Source organism: Nestor notabilis, unplaced genomic scaffold (assembly GCF_000696875.1).
Source record: "Nestor notabilis isolate BGI_N333 unplaced genomic scaffold, ASM69687v1 scaffold8913, whole genome shotgun sequence".
Lineage (NCBI taxonomy): Eukaryota > Metazoa > Chordata > Aves > Psittaciformes > Psittacidae > Nestor > Nestor notabilis.
Genome location: NW_009922357.1, coordinates 34,116 through 51,298, shown reverse-complemented (window position 1 = coordinate 51,298; position 17,183 = coordinate 34,116). Strand labels below are relative to the sequence as shown.

Here is a 17,183-nt window from a genome sequence, read left to right as displayed (position 1 = left end):
CTCTTTCCCAACTGTAAGCCAGGCTGATTTCAGATACCTCTGTCTCGTAGCTTCCCAGCAAATGCTCAAGTAAAGTCTATCACATTTATGTTGTGTAGAAACCATTTACCCCTCAAAAATTCTACACTGATCTCCACTGGAGAGAGATATTTTTAGCAGCTGTCAGTGAAAGGCTGAATTCCCTAGAAGACATCAATAAATACAGAATTGTTTGCAGTGGTGGACTGTAGCTGGCTTTTTCAGGTAGATTTACTACAATATGCTCAGGCTTCTTAAAATACAATCTCAGATAGCTTTTAAATTACATACGTAGCATTGCCAGGTAATATCACTCTATCATGAAGTTCAGTGAGAACATGTTTTCCACCATTTTGTGATACAAAGCTTGATCTTGCATGATGTGAAGTTCCCTGACAGTGTGTAGCAAGGTGCTTATGCACGTAAGTAAGATAGGATGGAGTATGTGAGCCAGGCAGACCCATGAATGAGCTAGACCCACTGACCTTGGTATTAGTCTTGAGCAGGTGCACGAATGCTGATGTGGGATGAGAATGCTCAGAAGACCTTGGCTGAGGAGTGTCAGCCAATAGCACAGAAAGAGGAAAGGTAGCATTGCCCTCAGAAAAAGTTCACTTCTTCTTCTTCTTTTACTTCCAGGTCCTACTTAGACATGTATAAGGTGATAATATTCAGTTACCTCTTCTGGTTTGTGCTTACTATAATCTTCATCACGGGAACCACAAGGATCAGCATATTCTGTATGGGCTACTTGGTAGCCTGCTTTTATTTCCTTCTCTTTGGTGGAGATCTGTTGCTGAAGCCCATCAGAAGTATACTGCGTTACTGGGACTGGCTGATTGCCTACAATGTCTTTGTGATCACAATGAAGAACATCCTCTCAGTAAGTAGATGCTGCCTTTCCTCTTCTCTAAGCACTTTGGTTTCATTGGAAGTGTGCATAGTGCATTGAATGATCATTAAAGTCCTTTTTCAGGACCACGGTCTTCTGCAGGCTCCATTTTAATTCAGAAACTGCAAGTGCTTATCCAGGCAATGGTAATGCATGTACATTACAGGAAAGTATGCACATGGGTATTCAACTGGGCTCTGTGAAAACTCACAAGCTATTTTCAAAGGGCCAGGTTCTGCTTTCTTTGCCTGGTAGAGTCTCTCCTTAGAAGCTTTGTGAAAACCTCAGTGGAGTGAGAAATGAGTAAGAAGTGCAAGATTAGTCATGCCTTTGATAAATAATACACATTTAATTAAACCTTTTATTTTAAACTGGAATGTTCAAACCTCGTACTAGATACAGTTGTCTTTTGATGTAATGTAATTAGTGAAGTTGACAACAAGATTACAAGCTGCATTCCTGTTTCTGCAAAATATTAAAGGTTTTCTTATATTAATTAACTTTTTAGAAGCAGATTCTTGCAGTAGCACTGATAGGTGATTGAGACAAGCCAGTAATTTAAATATTTTTGAAAGATAAATTTAGATTTATTCCTGGCAATTGCTTTTTAGCTTTGAACATTTTTAATGCTGGACTGAAAAGAGCAGACATTTTTCTTTTTACATTATATAAGTCACTGTACTGAATAAAATTGATTTATAAGTAGTTCGAATTTGCAAATGTTCTAAGTGATCACATATGTGCTTCATTTTATGCTTGGGAATTCACTGGAGCTACGCGTGTGTTCAGTTTGTCCATGTACGTTTGCAAGATTAAGTCAGTGATTTGTAAGAGTTGCTTGGCTGTCACAGCACATCACATGCTAGGCGTATCACTTTCTCTGCAAAAACACAAACAAAACTCACATAACTCCTATCTCACTGATAATTGAAAAAACAAATTCTTGCTATCTAAAAGTGATGTGTGTCACTGGTAAAGGCACTCTTTCTTCTAATCTCTGTTTTAATAAGGAGATATAATACAGCCAAGGGTGGTCGCAATATTCTCGTGTAATGTAAAGAAGTACAACTTTTCCTATCTTGATTTCTACTATGTCTTGTTATATGAAATTGTTCTTTTACTTTCCAGATAGGAGCATGTGGCTACATTGAATCGTTAATTAAGAATAGTTGCTGGTTGATTCAGGCATTTAGCCTGGCTTGTACAGTAAAAGGCTACCGTATTCGTAAGTATAGCACATCTTTCCTCATAATTTTCCATAAATAATGACCTCCAAAATCTCCTACAATATTTAAGTCATGCCCCCTCCTAATATACTACATTGTGAAAAAACCATACCTGTAAGTTTAGTTAATACAGCTTCATCCTATATTGAATAGCAACCCAGAATATTGAAAATATTTATAGAACCAACTGAGATACATATACAGAGAAGACTTTTGAGCACCCCCAAACACATACCCATAAGTAGCATTTGCTGTAAATAGACAATTTGGTGATGCTGATGCTTAGCAGTTTTCCTATATATGCAGGAGATGTGACAATTAAGGGTATGGTTTCACTGTACATCTTGAGCTAAAATTTCAGCTCACCATCACTGCAAGGAGAGGGCACCTTTTCCCATCTGCAGAGTCCCACTCCTCCCTGTGTGTCAGGTCTCACGTTCAGTTGCTCAAAGGGTAAACCAGTTCAGCTCACTGAAATGGCAGGGGCTAAACCAGCATAAAAGTGGTAATTTTTTTGCATGCATAGTGAGTTAAGGCAGGGGTTTTTTTAATGATTATTCTCATATTTGTGATGCTAACAGGAAGGGAGGGGATAGTGTATGTGGATGGAGGTGAAAGAATGGAAGAATGAGATATGGAGAGCAAGACATTTCACTTCTTAGTGAGCTATTAATTTGGTTCCATTTTGTCCTGACACCCTGGACTGACAATTTGAAAACATCTGAGGGTGAAGGGTTTTTTATTGAATTTAAAGAACTGTTTAATCCTAGTGAGTCTGCAGCAAAGTTCTGAATTCCTGTTTTCATGTCTGATCCTAATAGATAAGTGGGGAGTAGGAAAAAAGAAAGGGAATGCAAAGACACAAATTCATGAGACAGACAGTGCCCTGTAGTTCTTGTATTATCTAAATCTTTTTGAGCATCAACAGAAACTTAGACACAGGTTTCCGGCTCCCCAGAGGATGGGCAGAGCAGGCTTTGAAGCTCTTGGAGCTTGACCTTCCAGACCTATTACACTGGCTTGCTTGATTGTAAAGCCAGCTTCAAGCCAGAGTGTGTCCCTTGAGTGCTTCTACTCCCTTCTGTAGGGCAGCATAGGCCATTCAGTTTACAGTCTAGCTCCACAAAACCCAGTTTTAATTTTTTAATATTCCCAAGAGAACTGTCTTTTAGAGAAGAAAAAAAAGGAAGAAATAGCCCAAGCCAAAATCTAGAAGTAGGAAGAATGGGATTTTCTCTCTGCCTGTCTCCTCTTACCCCAAAAGAAGTAGTTTTGTGGTTTCAAATATTTTTTCTCTTATGCAATGGAAAGAAACATTGAAATGAGTTGCAGAGAGGAAAAAGAAAAATACTAGGTGATGGCACTCAAAAAATTATTTTGACAAAATAAAACACTTTTTTTCTCATGTTGATAGTGTTTTTAATAGGAAAATGAGAGAAAAAGTCACTTTGAAATAAAAATGAACAAAGAGAGACATGCCATTTTAGAAAGTACTGAATCAAGTATTTCAGGCTAACAAAAAATACTCTTCTCCCATTCTTTGTTTTCAAGTACTTATTAGGAGAGGGTGAATTTGTTTGCTCATGATTCACTTCTGGGGAATTCTCAGTTGTTATGGGATATCATGTTGTTGGAAGTTTACCAGTTTGCTCTAAAAGAAAATTTGGTGTATTTCAGATCGAAATGCCTGACAGTTGTCTTAAGAAAAATCTAATTAAAGTATTTCAAATAATTGTAAAGGCTAAAATGATTTAATTGATTAAACATTATAAAAGAATACTTAATACAACAGTCCTTATGCTAATGTTTTCTTTTTCCAGCAACCAACAATCTAGATTGTAAACTTCCCAGTGGAGAGGCAGGAATCATTTGGGACAGTATATGTTTTGCTTTCCTGCTGCTGCAAAGAAGAGTCTTCATGAGTTACTACTTCCTGCATGTGGTTGCAGACATAAAAGCTTCTCAGATCCTAGCATCAAGGTAAAATGAAGTTTTAAAAAATTAGATGAAGCATCTCAAGTCTGTTTGCCATGGCTGCGGTACTTATTTGTTTGCGGTAGGTAGTACCATAAGAGTCTGTTAACATTGGTTTAAATAATCCATGCTAAATTCATAATTGCAAAGCCAACTCTGACAAAGCACACATGAGAAAACAAATTAATTGAGAATCTGATAGAAATGAAACAATGAAGCCATCTATCCTAGCAAATACCCATCTGCTACTCTTATTAAAAGCTGTGAAAGCATTCTTTTAATATCAGTATGTGTAGGAGCAAATACTGAGTTTCTAAGCCATGGAAAGAAAACATTCTATTGTCAGAGCCTGTTTGAGACAATGGGCCTTAGAAATTATGACTCACATGAGGAAAATACAGTTAAGTTACGACATCTGGCTAGGGAAGAACAGAACATCAAGAAGACACTTGGGAAGTGTCATCACTGAACACTGAGGAATGTCAAGGAAGTATCACCTTCTTTGGGCCCGCTACTTACACTTCCCCACAAGCATCCACTCACAGCTATCATTGGCACAACTATTTTCTGCTTTTTAATGAGAAGGCGGATGAGGAATGAAATTCTGGTCTTAATTTCAGTAAGACTTCTAAGGAATTACTTTTGTCAATTTGAACTAAATGTATTGTGGCTCCCCCCCCAAAAAAACCCCAAACATGTGGACATTGATTTCTGTCTGCGAAGACAAAATTGGCTTGCATGTCCTGAAAGGTAGTACTTTTTATCTTCTTCTCCTTACCTCTCCAGGGATTACTTCAAAGGGTGACATGTTTAGCTGCCCGTATTGAGTACAATTCACTACCAGAAGATCTATTCCTCCATCCCATATTGCCTCTCTCAGACTTGTATTCTGGGTGAATTTCACTACTGATGCCCAATTTTGCTGGAATCTACCTTTTTATAGCTTTTTTTGTATGCTGTGTTCACAGTAAAAATAGCAGAGAGCAAAATCGTGAGTATCAAAATGCCTCCTAAATTGGAAAGTTTGCATCCAGAAGGAAGGAGCAGGCTCATGTAAATGGCACTGGGCTAGGTTGAAAGACACATGTTTGGTTCCTACTTTCAGCCTTGTGTTTTTTGGTAAATCACTTAATCTACCCAGACCTGAGGTCTCCAGTGGCAGAAGTGGAGACATACTGGCCTGTGCAGGAGCTTTGTAAAGATAAATGTGTTAATGACAAGAAAGTGCCAAGATATTACAGGAAGGAGGGTAGTATAAATATAGTGATAGAATTATTCTTTTAGATAGCTGATTGCCTTGCTAAAATCCAAGCTTTGAGTTTACATTGGACCAAGGAAAGGGTCAGGTTTGGATTTAGACAGTATGGTCTGAGCCTGTATTCTAGTTAAAGTTAATGTCATGAAAACACAAATTCCTCACTTAAATATGGTTGAATTTTTATTTGAACAGTAACAATGAGTATCCAGCAAGTTTTCAATAGTCCATAAGAATTTAAGAGTGATCAAGTTGCTAAGGAGAACAAGTCCTTCTTTGTTGTACTTTGCCATATATTGGGACAATAATGATTACCCGTATTGATTATATTCCTTTGAAAAAATGTAGTTGTGGTTATCCTGCACATTACATGGGAGAATCATTAATCTCACAGAAAACATGGTAGAAAAATTAATTAAAAGTAACCTTCAGAATCTATAGCTGTTCTTACTGAATTCCTGGCAAAAGAAAGACTTTAAATCAATGCTACTTATTTGAGATAGACTTTGAGGCTTCTTTAGAGTGTTCAAGAGCTAATGAGTGAATGAGAAAGAATGGCCAAGACATGTGACCTGGACATCCAAGTCAATGAGTTGGTTAAATTTCTAATGTCATTGAGTTAGAAGCCATATTCTTTTGGCACATCAGAAACTTGCTCAAGGATTTCTGTCATCAGATTGAAAGCACTGGAGTGTTCAGAAGGTAAAAGTGAAGCTGAAGCTATGTTCGTTGTGGTCCTTTATAAAACTGGACTTGGCTCACAACTTCCACAGGTGCTGAGGCAGGGAGACGAGGTACTTGTAACACTGAAATGACTATAAAGACCAATCCTGGAGGTGTGGAAGAAGTCGTACCTCAGCTGGAGGTACTCATGTTTTGTGTTTTTAAGGACTGGAAACTGAATTCCTTGAGCAGCTGCTAGAGGCTGAGTAGAGATCACAACGTTTAGCCCCAGATATCGAAATGATTGACTGTAAAGATATTTGTATTACGGAGTAAATGGTAACTTCTTTCAGGCCTTGGATCAGTTGTGTTTGATACAGATGAGCTCACGTACAGAGGGAAATCTATTATTAGCTGGCATAAGGGAAACTTAGAAACATTTAATGTTTCTTCTTCTTTTTCCCTTTCTTCTTCCCACATTTCTGCTATAGGGGTGCTGAGCTTTTCCAGGCTACAATTGTCAAGGCTGTAAAGGCAAGAATTGAAGAGGAAAAAAAATCAATGGATCAACTGAAAAGACAGTATGTATTTAAAGTATTTTTATATATATACATACATATGTCCATATTTCACTGATTGTTGACATTTGTCTAGCACCTTCTTGTCTAGAAATGCTGATGAGATTTTGAAGTGTGATTTTGCAATTACAAAAATTTCTCTCTGGGCATTCAAAGGTCTTAGGTATTCCAAAATTATGCAGCTTGAGAGTCATGTTTTCCAAAAAGGCAACATACTGCAGAATCTAAACTTTCATTTAAACACAGAATTACATTTCTAGGACCAATGGTTGTGAGGTTAACATAAAGAATCAGAGTGCAATGTACTGACTAACCTGTTCCTTGGTGAGCCTGAAACTAATGGAAACAGTTTCCTATGGTGATGTTGCCACCCCTGCTTATTCTGAAGGTCTTCTAAACCCTAGAAATGCAGTGATGATACGTTAAGAAGATCAGCTTTTCACTGTTCTACATCTGAGTGTCATAGCAACATGACCATTTTATCTTCTGTTTAAAAGGTGATCTCTATCTCTGCTATATTTTTTTCTCTTTTAGGGGTCCAGCTCATTTTGTAGCTTTGGGTTATCCTATTTTGTAGTATGAATGCATATGATGCAGCTGAAATACAGGGCAGGGGGGGATTTTTTTCCATTTTCTTTCCTTTTACTAATTCCCCTGCTGTTCTTTCAGTGTGTCGCTCACTATCTCACAGAAGAGTAGGATAGTCAAATGCAAATCCCCTATGAAACTCATGAAAAGGGTAGGCAGATTACTAATCAGAAGTGAGAACATTAACCCTATCTCACCTGAAGGAGCAAGTCTACATGGTTAGAAAATAGGAGGCTGAGACGTGGGAACTGGATTAAAAAAAAACGAAACCCCCAAAAAACTCCAAAATCAAAACCCACTGAAACTGGAATACCAAGGGGCCTAGTTTGGGAAGCTGTAATTAGGAGTCACCTAAACAGCCTGAAATCACTATGTGCTAAGGAAGCTGAGTCACATTCTGGCCCTGCTTCAATGGGTGGGAATATGCTCATTGACTTTACCATTATTAGGATTTTGTTCTGTATATCTGTATTCCTAGTAAAAATTGCTGCATGACTGCTCCTGTTTAATTTGTGGTTCCTCTCTAGTGTTTTAGTGCAAAACATATATTGTTTACCTTCACTGAAAATATTTGTATTCAACTTAACTGGCCTGGGGATCCTTTGTCTTTAGACAGGCACTTCTCTTGCATGCAACCAGCATGCTGCTTCTGTAACTGCAAGCAGCTTTCAAAGTTCCTCCACCACTATGCATGAAAGCCCTAACTACTTCCTAGCCAGATGTCAAAGCCCACTCCTGGCAGCTTCTTCCGCACCTGCATAACTGAATAAGTATCAGAAGGCTGTAGGGACCATGCTCCATACCCGCATGCTGGGGGTTTCCCACCCAGTGGTGTATTGAGCTGTTGTTGATGGTGCTCTGTGCTTTAAATTAGTCTTATCCCATTTGACAGGATGTGCCTGACCTGGAAATAATACTTTTCTATTAATCCTGCAGAGTTTAAGGTCATGAAATGATACTGCTTGTGACAATGCCAAAGCTGATCTATGTTTCTAGAATAATTACTAGGTTATATTTGCAGGATATCAGCATGATGATAATCTATGATTATGCTTAAGGGCAGGATTAATGACAATGTGAATTGTATATTTCCTTTAAAAATGTTCAAGTGTATGTGAGTATGGATGTGTTCAACACTTGTTTTTCATGGTGGATCAAAGAACAAAGATGTGAATCTGATAAGTTTCTTCCTTTTGATAGAATGGATCGCATCAAAGCCAGGCAGCAGAAGTACAAAAAGGGTAAAGAGAGGATGCTTAGTATGACCCAGGAGTCCTCAGAAGGGCCAGAGATCCGGAAGGTTTCTGAAGAAGATGATGAAGGTACCATTAGCTATTGTTGTGCTGTGATTTCAGTTGAGCACAAAGGATCTAATAGACCTAATAGCTGGACAAGTGACAAATTATTCTTCAAAACTGTCAGCACGTAACAAGGTTGTTAGCTGAGTATCAGTTTGGAGCTTGATTCAGCAAAGAAAAATAGGGATTTCGTACTGCAAAGAGGTTTAGAGAAAATGGTTTGCTTTGAGATTACTTTTGGTAACTTCAGGCTGTTGACAAAACAGCAGAATAGCAGCAGAGGTTTGTTTTGAACAAAGTCATTATCTGTAAACCAGAGTGTTACAAATAGGTAGCATCCACATTTTTCCAGCAGCATTTTCTGGATGCTCTGAGGTTTTTTCAGTCACTGAAATGTTTGCATAATTTTAAATGTTGTTTAAAACATGGGAACAAATAAAATGGTACCTGTCTAGTGCCACATTTTATTACTGACTTGGCATCAGCACTTACTGGATTTGAAATTTTTGGAGCCTGAACTACAGTGGGATTTGAGAGGAGGCAAAATATTTCCTTTTTGAAAATTATAGTCAACTGCAACTGTGTGTTTTAAAACACAGAACTGAACTTTTTAGCTGTTTTAGAGTGGAAGGTTGTTTTAACTGCTGCATAAATCAGAGTATTTCTGCTTGGTGGTCGTGCTTCTGAATGATTTTAATGTTGAATATATTCAGTAGATCATAGAATCATAGATCTGCCATCTGATGTGCTTGTGAAATTTTAGTTCTTTTAAGAGAAATTAAAAAATATTAATCAGTGTAAGAAACATGTTTCTCATTTTGTAAAATTAATATTTGGACATATTTTATTTTAGGAGAAGCAGACAAAGAGAAAGCCAAGGGCAAAAAAAAGCTGTGGTGGCGGCCTTGGGTTGATCATGCTTCCAGTAGGTTTTCTCAATCATCTTACAAATATGTGGATTTAACCCTTATATCCTTGACCAGAATGAAGGCATTCCCATGACATGTTTGTTTTATGCCTGATTTTATGATTGTGACTTGATAGAAGGCTTGGGATTTTTTATACAAATGATTTCTACTTCCAAGACTTCAAGGAGTGAGTTTAACCACACTTTGAACTTTTGTGTGTTGGAAGCATAGCTAGCTCATTCTTAGAAAAATTTGAAATCAGATAAATGTGCCAAAAAGAATCTATTTTGGCCTCAACAGTCTCAAACAGTCTCATTCCCCCCTACTGCAAAGCACAATATATTTAAAAATGAGAAGGTTTGCCAATGAATTCTAAGATTAGTCATAATTTCTTTTTCATATACACACATCATACATCTTTTTTTATGGTTCATCGGTTATTCTGCTGTCAGCTGTAGAAATCTGAATACCACAGTAAAGCAACAAGACTATTCCCAGGACTAGGCTGTGTGGAGCTCAGCTGAGTATCTCTCATCACACTTTAATGTACCATTGATGCCATTTGTTTTGTTATTTCCATTTTTTGTGTGTGTGTTTATCTGAGAGCAAAAGCACGTTCAGCCTTGTGCACAAGAATTTATTAGCCTGTGTCACTCATATCATTGTATCATTATGACATTTTAATTTTTTTGTAGGCCAGTCCAGGCATACAGTAGGGTTTCTTCCTTAGTTATGGATTGGGTAAAACAAGAAAACTGCAATCTTGAATCACACATCCTTCTACTGGATCTTTATTGTAGGAAATCAGACATGGGCTATTTAATAACCTCTGAAGACTTAAAAATGTTCAAGTGTATAGCACTGATCAGATTTAAATATGAATGTCTCTATTGTGCCTGGTCATTTAGTTTAAAAGAGTTTCTCCAAGTAATACTTCTACACATCTAGATACTGCTTCATTTACCTATGTGTATTTATAACTCGAGCATATGTATTTGCCAACAGCGTTTAACAGAATGTCGTGTGCTTATTTCTATCAAGTCACAAGTAAACTGTGCCTCTATTTTTATTTTTCTAAAGGGCACATTGCCACTTTAGAGAGACCTATCCCTTTTCAAAAGTCTTATGAAAATAAACTTCTTGCCCTCTAGTTTCATAAAGGACAACAAAGACAAAACAGATCCAAACAATAATCTGGGAGTTTTTACTGTAGAATTTCAAGCTGTGTTGATTTTGAAGGAATGGGATATGGTCTCTTTTTTTTTCATCACTGGTTTTGTAGTAAGAAGAACTGCTCAAGGAGAGACATTACCTTTGGCTTTTACTAATTTCACCCTCATTATTTAATGTTCTTAGGTGACAACTTGCATTTTGGTATTTAAACAGTGAGCGTTCTTGAAATTATATACTGCAATAATGCAAAACCTTGTGGGATCCTAATCCTGCAAACAGTGGTTGCCTGCCATGTGGTTTGTGTCCACACTCGCTGAAACATGGCAGTACCAGTAGGTGTTCACAGGCACACAAACTGGAAATAGACTGATATCCACCATCTATCCTTTTTGAAACACTGGGCTATATACGCAGCATTCTGCTGCATGTGGCTGTTTTTCTTAGTAAATTGGTTTGTGGCTGTGGCTGTATATATGTATGTATTGAAGTCACTCAAGCTTGAGCTTTTGTGCCAATTTTGATTGTATTTTTATTATTTTTCTGCCACTTGTTACAATTTTATTATACAGAAAGAAATATAATTTTGTACATCATAGGAATTAAAACGTAGTCATAAATTTGGGTCTGAGTAGAATAGATAAGAAACATCAGTGAGGGTTTCCTCATTGATGCTCACTCACAATCTCCCTTGCAGGGAGGTATGGCTCCTCTTGTGCTTGTGGATTACTTACAGAGCCACACAAAGATCAACAGGAGTTGGGGCCACATGCTTCAAGGTCCTCAGCTTCTCCTTGGATGCAGAGTTGCATCTGATGTAATGCAAAAGATGGTGCTTGTACCTGTTCTGGGGAGCTCTTGCCCTCTGGGCACAAGCAGATGATATTATGCTGACTTCTCCTGCATGGCTTCCCTTTTGCCTCCTCCAGCTCATCCCACAAGGAAAGCCTGCAAGTGCCTTTTCTTAGTAGGAGAAACTCCTATTTTGCAGTAGGCAAGGAGTCCCCAAGTCCAGTCTGGCCATGAATTATCTTACTAGTAAAATTTGGTCTCTTTAGAAATTCCTGTAGGTGACTAACACACTTCTTATTCCATTTTGATGTGTGCAAGAATGCATTATTGCTATTCAATCATACCTTCCTCTTCAGTTGTAGAAGAGATAGAACTGCTGAATTACGGTGTCCCCTCAGATAGATACATTTGAAAAAATTTGGAGAGAGATCATTGTAGGTTTGTTTTCTGCCAGCTCAGGTGTTCCAAGTATGACCAGGAACTACTCTGAGCCTTTAAGGAACTGCACTGCAGTAGAGGTTTCCCCTAGACATCAGACCTTATCCTGCTGATCTTCTGGGTGGACAATTCCTGTTGCTGACTACAAGATACTCTTTTATGAAGCAGAACTATAGATTGCTCAAAATACATTAATTTCTTTAATGCATTTTAAATGGGCATTCTTAGAAGGCACGATACCAAATAATCAATTTGCTTGATCCAAGAAATCTCCAGACTTTATTTTCATCTCATTCAGCAATTAAAAGTGGTCTCTCTGTCCCTTGGGGCAGAGGGCATTAATTGTTAAAAGTCATAACTAGGCACATGAGGCACAAAATTCCCTCTGCGAGGGAGTTTTAGATGCTGAAGTTACAATCCAATAGAGTTCTGGCAAATTTCACAGTGTGCTTACATTGAGGTTTCTATGGTAGTTACGCGTGGTCATCTGTGCACAGATGACCTGTGTAGAATTCAAGGTATGATTGAATTAAAGCAATTGCTACTTTTCAAGAAACCTAGAATGAGGTTTAAATATAATTTCCAGTATAAATATATATTGCTGCATATAGTCAGATTGTGTGACATTCCATCGAAGTAACTTCCTTTAAACATTTCAGCGTAAATGTGGAAATTATTTACCAGTTTTACTGCTGAATGTAATGCTGTGATTTTGATTTTTCTCTTGCTCATTACCTTATTTTTCATTTCTTTTGTTTACCTTGTTCATTCATGTAGGCCTGTTACCATTTGAGAAATAAAAACATTGCTTCTGTTCAAGGATATAAGGCCTAGCTTATTCACTGTGCATCTTTACTGTATGAAGGTTTCAGAACCTTTCTGAATCCGTGGGCAAAAAATTGAAACTCATTTGTGATCACATTGATAGAATCCAAGTGATTTGTTTTAAACAAACCAAGGTTTTCCATTACCTCATGAAAGCTTAACTGTTTGAAGATAGCATTAATTAATACTATCCCATTCCATAGTTTAAAGGATGCCTCAGCATTTTAAAGAGAAGTTCAGTATTTTTTGTCCAGTGGTACTGTTCCTGTAAATTCAATTACTTACCTGCTGGGCTTTTTGTATTCCCTCATATAACTATCAGTTCCAAATCAGTTTGGACTTAACTGCCTTTTTTTTCCTAAAAAATGTAACCTAGTAACTTGATACATACACTTCAAGATTTTTCCTTATGTTTTCTTCTCCTGGTGATATTTTCTTTCGTTCTTTTGTACTTCTCATCATGCCCAAAATATCACAGACTAACATCAAATAAATTGCCTGACACCTTTTCATCTCTTGCTTCTTCTCTGTTTTCACCTCTCCTTGTTATGAATTTTTAAATGACTGACTGGCTGTTCATAGGTCTTTGGGCAGGTGAGAATAGAACTTTTCAAAAAAATAAGAAAATATTTTGTTTCACTTAGTGGTCAGAAGTGGAAATTATTATTTGTTTGAGACGGATAGTGAAGAGGAAGAGGAAGAGGAGAAAAAAGAAGAGGAAGAGCCTCGAAAAAAATCTGCATTTCAGGTACTTCATGGTAATTTGCTTTCTAGTTGACATCTGGAAAAAAATGTAGGCTTCTTGTAACATTGGCACATATGTTAAAGCAGCAAGCACATCTAAAGTAGACCTGAAAAGTATTGGAAATGAAATTTCTTGCCAATTTAAAATACAAGTTTGCCTGTTTTAAGCATTGCCAAATTCCTGCAGGAACTATAGTGAAATCATATCTTCATTCACTTGTGCCTGAGGAAATCAAGAATACAAAACCAAAGGTTAAGTATCTGAGCTGTCTTTTTATTGTGTTGCAATAAAAACAAGTGAGGAAGCTGACTTGCCTCTGGCAGTGCTGTACAATGCTTCAGTGGTTTTCTGGTTTTGAGTAGATCTTATCTTTCCATGAAGAAATGATCCCCAAAATTAGTAATTTTTCATGGAAAAGAATACAGACTTTAAAAAACTGTAATTTTATTATTGATCCCAGTGGGTTAGAAAATGCTTAATGCATAAAATAACAAACTTCGACCACATCACTATCTCTCCTTTCTTTTTCAGGACAGTGTTAATTAATATGTTTGCTTTTTAAGTGACAGACTGTGATGAAGTAAGAGAATATTGTGATGTTAAAAAGATAGCTGAAGTTTCCTGAGTTCCTACATATTCCTACTGTCTTGATATTAGACAGGACCAGGTATTGAATCTCCTGGCTTAAATTAAGATCTTGGGTAAAGACGTTAGTGAAGTGCCCATGCATATAAGGTTGTTTTAATCTTCGCTAAGATTAAAGCTTTACTCCTTGAATAATTCTCAAGAATACCACAGAACTTTTTCAGGTCTGTGACTTTAAAAGCTTAAGCAAACAGGTAGTTTTTTGCAGATGAGTATTCCTATCCAGATGCAGGCTCATGTCACTGCAGAACTGGTGCATTACTGAAAGCCCAGCCCAAGCAAGAGCACAAAACTGCATCCATGCTCTTCTATTCATTATTGCAATAGCTTTCAAACAAAGCTTCCCAGATGACGTTACTGAATTACAAGAAGAAATATATTTTATTTAATCCATTGATACATTGTGCTTTTAGTTTATATACTTACATTACATTACCAACTGATCGTATTTGTTAAACTGCCTGCATGGTAATGAAATGGAAATATTTTTTTCCTGACTTTAAAAAAAGAAAAACAAATCTGGATGAAAAATAATGTGATAAGTAAGTTTTATTTTCTACTATTTACCGTGATTTTTTAATACATATTTTTTGCATTTAACTCACCTTGGACCGTAAAAATGGCTCATAAATTTCTAAGTCATTTTTCTTTCTGGTTTTCAGGAAGGTATAGCGGAAATTTTGCATTCTCATTTCTGATGATTTTTTAAAAGAATTGGTGGCAACATTTTGTTCAGAGGTGCTGGTGCCAAGCACTGAGATGTTAAAGACCTCTAAACTTGAGGTCAGAAGCTAATAAGATTCTTTCATTTACTCTGGGTTTTGGGGTTTTTGTTCATTTGGTCTTATTTTTTAAATCTTGGGCCTGAAACTACCAATCTGAGGACGGAGGATCTGGCATTTATTTCAAAATCCTGGCCAATCATTCTGTATAGTGGCCAGTTCTGCAATATGTGCAACATGAAGATGTTAAATGTTTCATATAGAAGGAGAGTTATATAGAACAGAATATCAGTTTTGTTTATGAAGAGCTTATTCATCATTTGGCATCACACCTTATTCACCTTCAATCACCATGTACATGGTCTTAATAAGAATACCAGCAAAGTGAACTTGTTTGTTGTGGAGCCCGCATAGGAATTACTTTTAAGTGTTGATTTTCCTTTTAGTTTAAATTGTGTGCAATACTCACTTCAAGGGTTAACTTGGAGATTTTATGTGTTAGAGAATGAAGGCAGTTAAGAATCATCTCATTGAAATTTTATTGTGAACATCACAAAGAATCTTTTATCGTATCAGAGTCTATGAATGTAGATTCATTCTTAATTATCTAGATACAATCATTTAGTATGTACTTTTTATTAACATTTTCTTGTTTCCTACTAATTGCTATTGCTTTGTCCTTTTTTATAGAGAGCTATTGGGAAATTTGCTTCAGCCATTTTAGCCTTGCCAAAGTCTATCATTAAACTACCCAAAACTATTCTGCAGTACTTAATCAAAGCAGCAAAGGTACTTGACATTTTGCGAATGCTCAGTATGTGACCCATCCCATACTTCCTGATGCAGTGTATATCTCTGTTCCGGTCTGCATTTTTGCTCTTATGTGAAAGATTAAAAAAAATAATGGCAGCCAAAGATTCATTCATAATAAATAGGAATACATCTCATACTTTCGGAGTGGCCAAGCCACAAGAGAAGAGATCTATCTTTATTGAACTGCAACCCCAGAGAGAAAATGCAGACCCAAATTCTTGTTTTCTTCTGATACTGCTATACACGATGGTCACATCAAGTTGCGTGTATCTTAGGACACCATGGTAATTGATCTCAGAAAGCTGGTAAAAGGTTTGTGAAAAACACATTCTACTCCAAATTAATTTTTAGTTCTCTACTTCTCTGGCCCTTATAGTCATAAAAAAGATTTGTGCATCTTCTTTCTTGTCCTCCTGGAATACATTTAGAATTTCCTACCTTTGAGCACTATGTATCATTTTACACTCCATGCATATAACATGATATTTGTAAGGAGCATTATAGATTGAGTATACCAGCTCCAAAGCCTAAAAGATGCTGCGTTTAAAGTTTGTCCAGTGATAAAAATCTAAACTAATGCACCAGCCACCTCTTAAAATACCCACTTTTTAGCATAGTTAGTTACACTAAATTTATTAATCCAATATGCTTTCTTCATTCTAATATTCTCTCTAAACCCTCTTCCAAGTCTGCCTTTTACCTCTAATTTCTTTATTCACACTATGCCTGTGACTAGCATACAGTTTTTCAGCAGATGTTGACAGTTTCTGACTTTCGGTATTGATACAGTATTAGTTCACTCAACTACCACCATTCCCCCAGATCACCTTCATTAGAAAACACCTATTACAAAGCAAAGAGAAACCAGTGCGTCTGTTCTGAAGAAATCAGACACAAATGTACAGACCTTGAGGGATTTGGAAGGGGATCTTCTTATCAACAGTACCAAAATAATTTCCTCTGCATTATTGTATATATTCACAAAACAGAAGTATTTTTTCTTTAAATTAATTTGAAGTCAGTTTGTTAGTTTTTTTAAAAAGTTCTTTTAATATTCCAAAGTAATTTGTGTATGCAAATTTAAAATATAGAAATAAACCAAAGAGAAATTTTACCGTTCTGTCCTATGAGGGATTGGTCCAGCTTCCCTGAGATACATGTGTGGTGGTGTCATTGTCTGCATGTTTGTCTTGTGAATTAATAGAGCTGTTTTGTTACTGTGCTTCATCTTGTGCTCATGCCTGCATCTGTGTGTTTGCTGCCCTGTCTCTGTTACCAGCCTGTGTTGCTTAGACATAGAAGACAATGTAGTGCCAATTGAAGATGATTACCATTTTTCAAATAAAACCATGAAAGGACCAAAAGAGCATCTTTTGTCCTAAAGAGATGTGGAGAAGGTAGTTACTTTGGTCTCTGTTGTTCACATTTTATGTCATATAGGAAAAAAAGATACGAGTGTTACTTCTTTTTTTTCTGTAACCTTCCTTCGCAGCTTGAGCAGAACTATTCAAAAGTTACTTTGGGGTATTTTTTTCTTTTTTACTTTTTTTTTCATCCATTGCTATAGCATTTATGAATATTTAGGGCCAATTCTATGCTTCATGTAGTCATACAGGTCAACAGACTGTTGATC

At 36.8% G+C, this 17,183-nt stretch overlaps 1 protein-coding gene across 1 annotated transcript in view; it reads left to right on the top strand.

Annotated features, from left to right (window-relative positions):
• The window catches only part of PIEZO2 (piezo-type mechanosensitive ion channel component 2), a gene marked incomplete at both ends in the record, with an annotated part of 181,966 nt that overhangs the window by 131,313 nt on the left and 33,470 nt on the right, over window positions 1-17,183 (top strand). Inside the window, 7 exons of the mRNA XM_010011576.1 lie at window positions 658-901; window positions 2,039-2,135; window positions 3,957-4,116; window positions 6,520-6,609; window positions 8,395-8,516; window positions 9,346-9,417; window positions 13,270-13,373. Coding sequence (XP_010009878.1) covers window positions 658-901; window positions 2,039-2,135; window positions 3,957-4,116; window positions 6,520-6,609; window positions 8,395-8,516; window positions 9,346-9,417; window positions 13,270-13,373 — 889 coding nt within the window. The remainder of the gene's footprint in view (window positions 1-657; window positions 902-2,038; window positions 2,136-3,956; window positions 4,117-6,519; window positions 6,610-8,394; window positions 8,517-9,345; window positions 9,418-13,269; window positions 13,374-17,183) is intronic.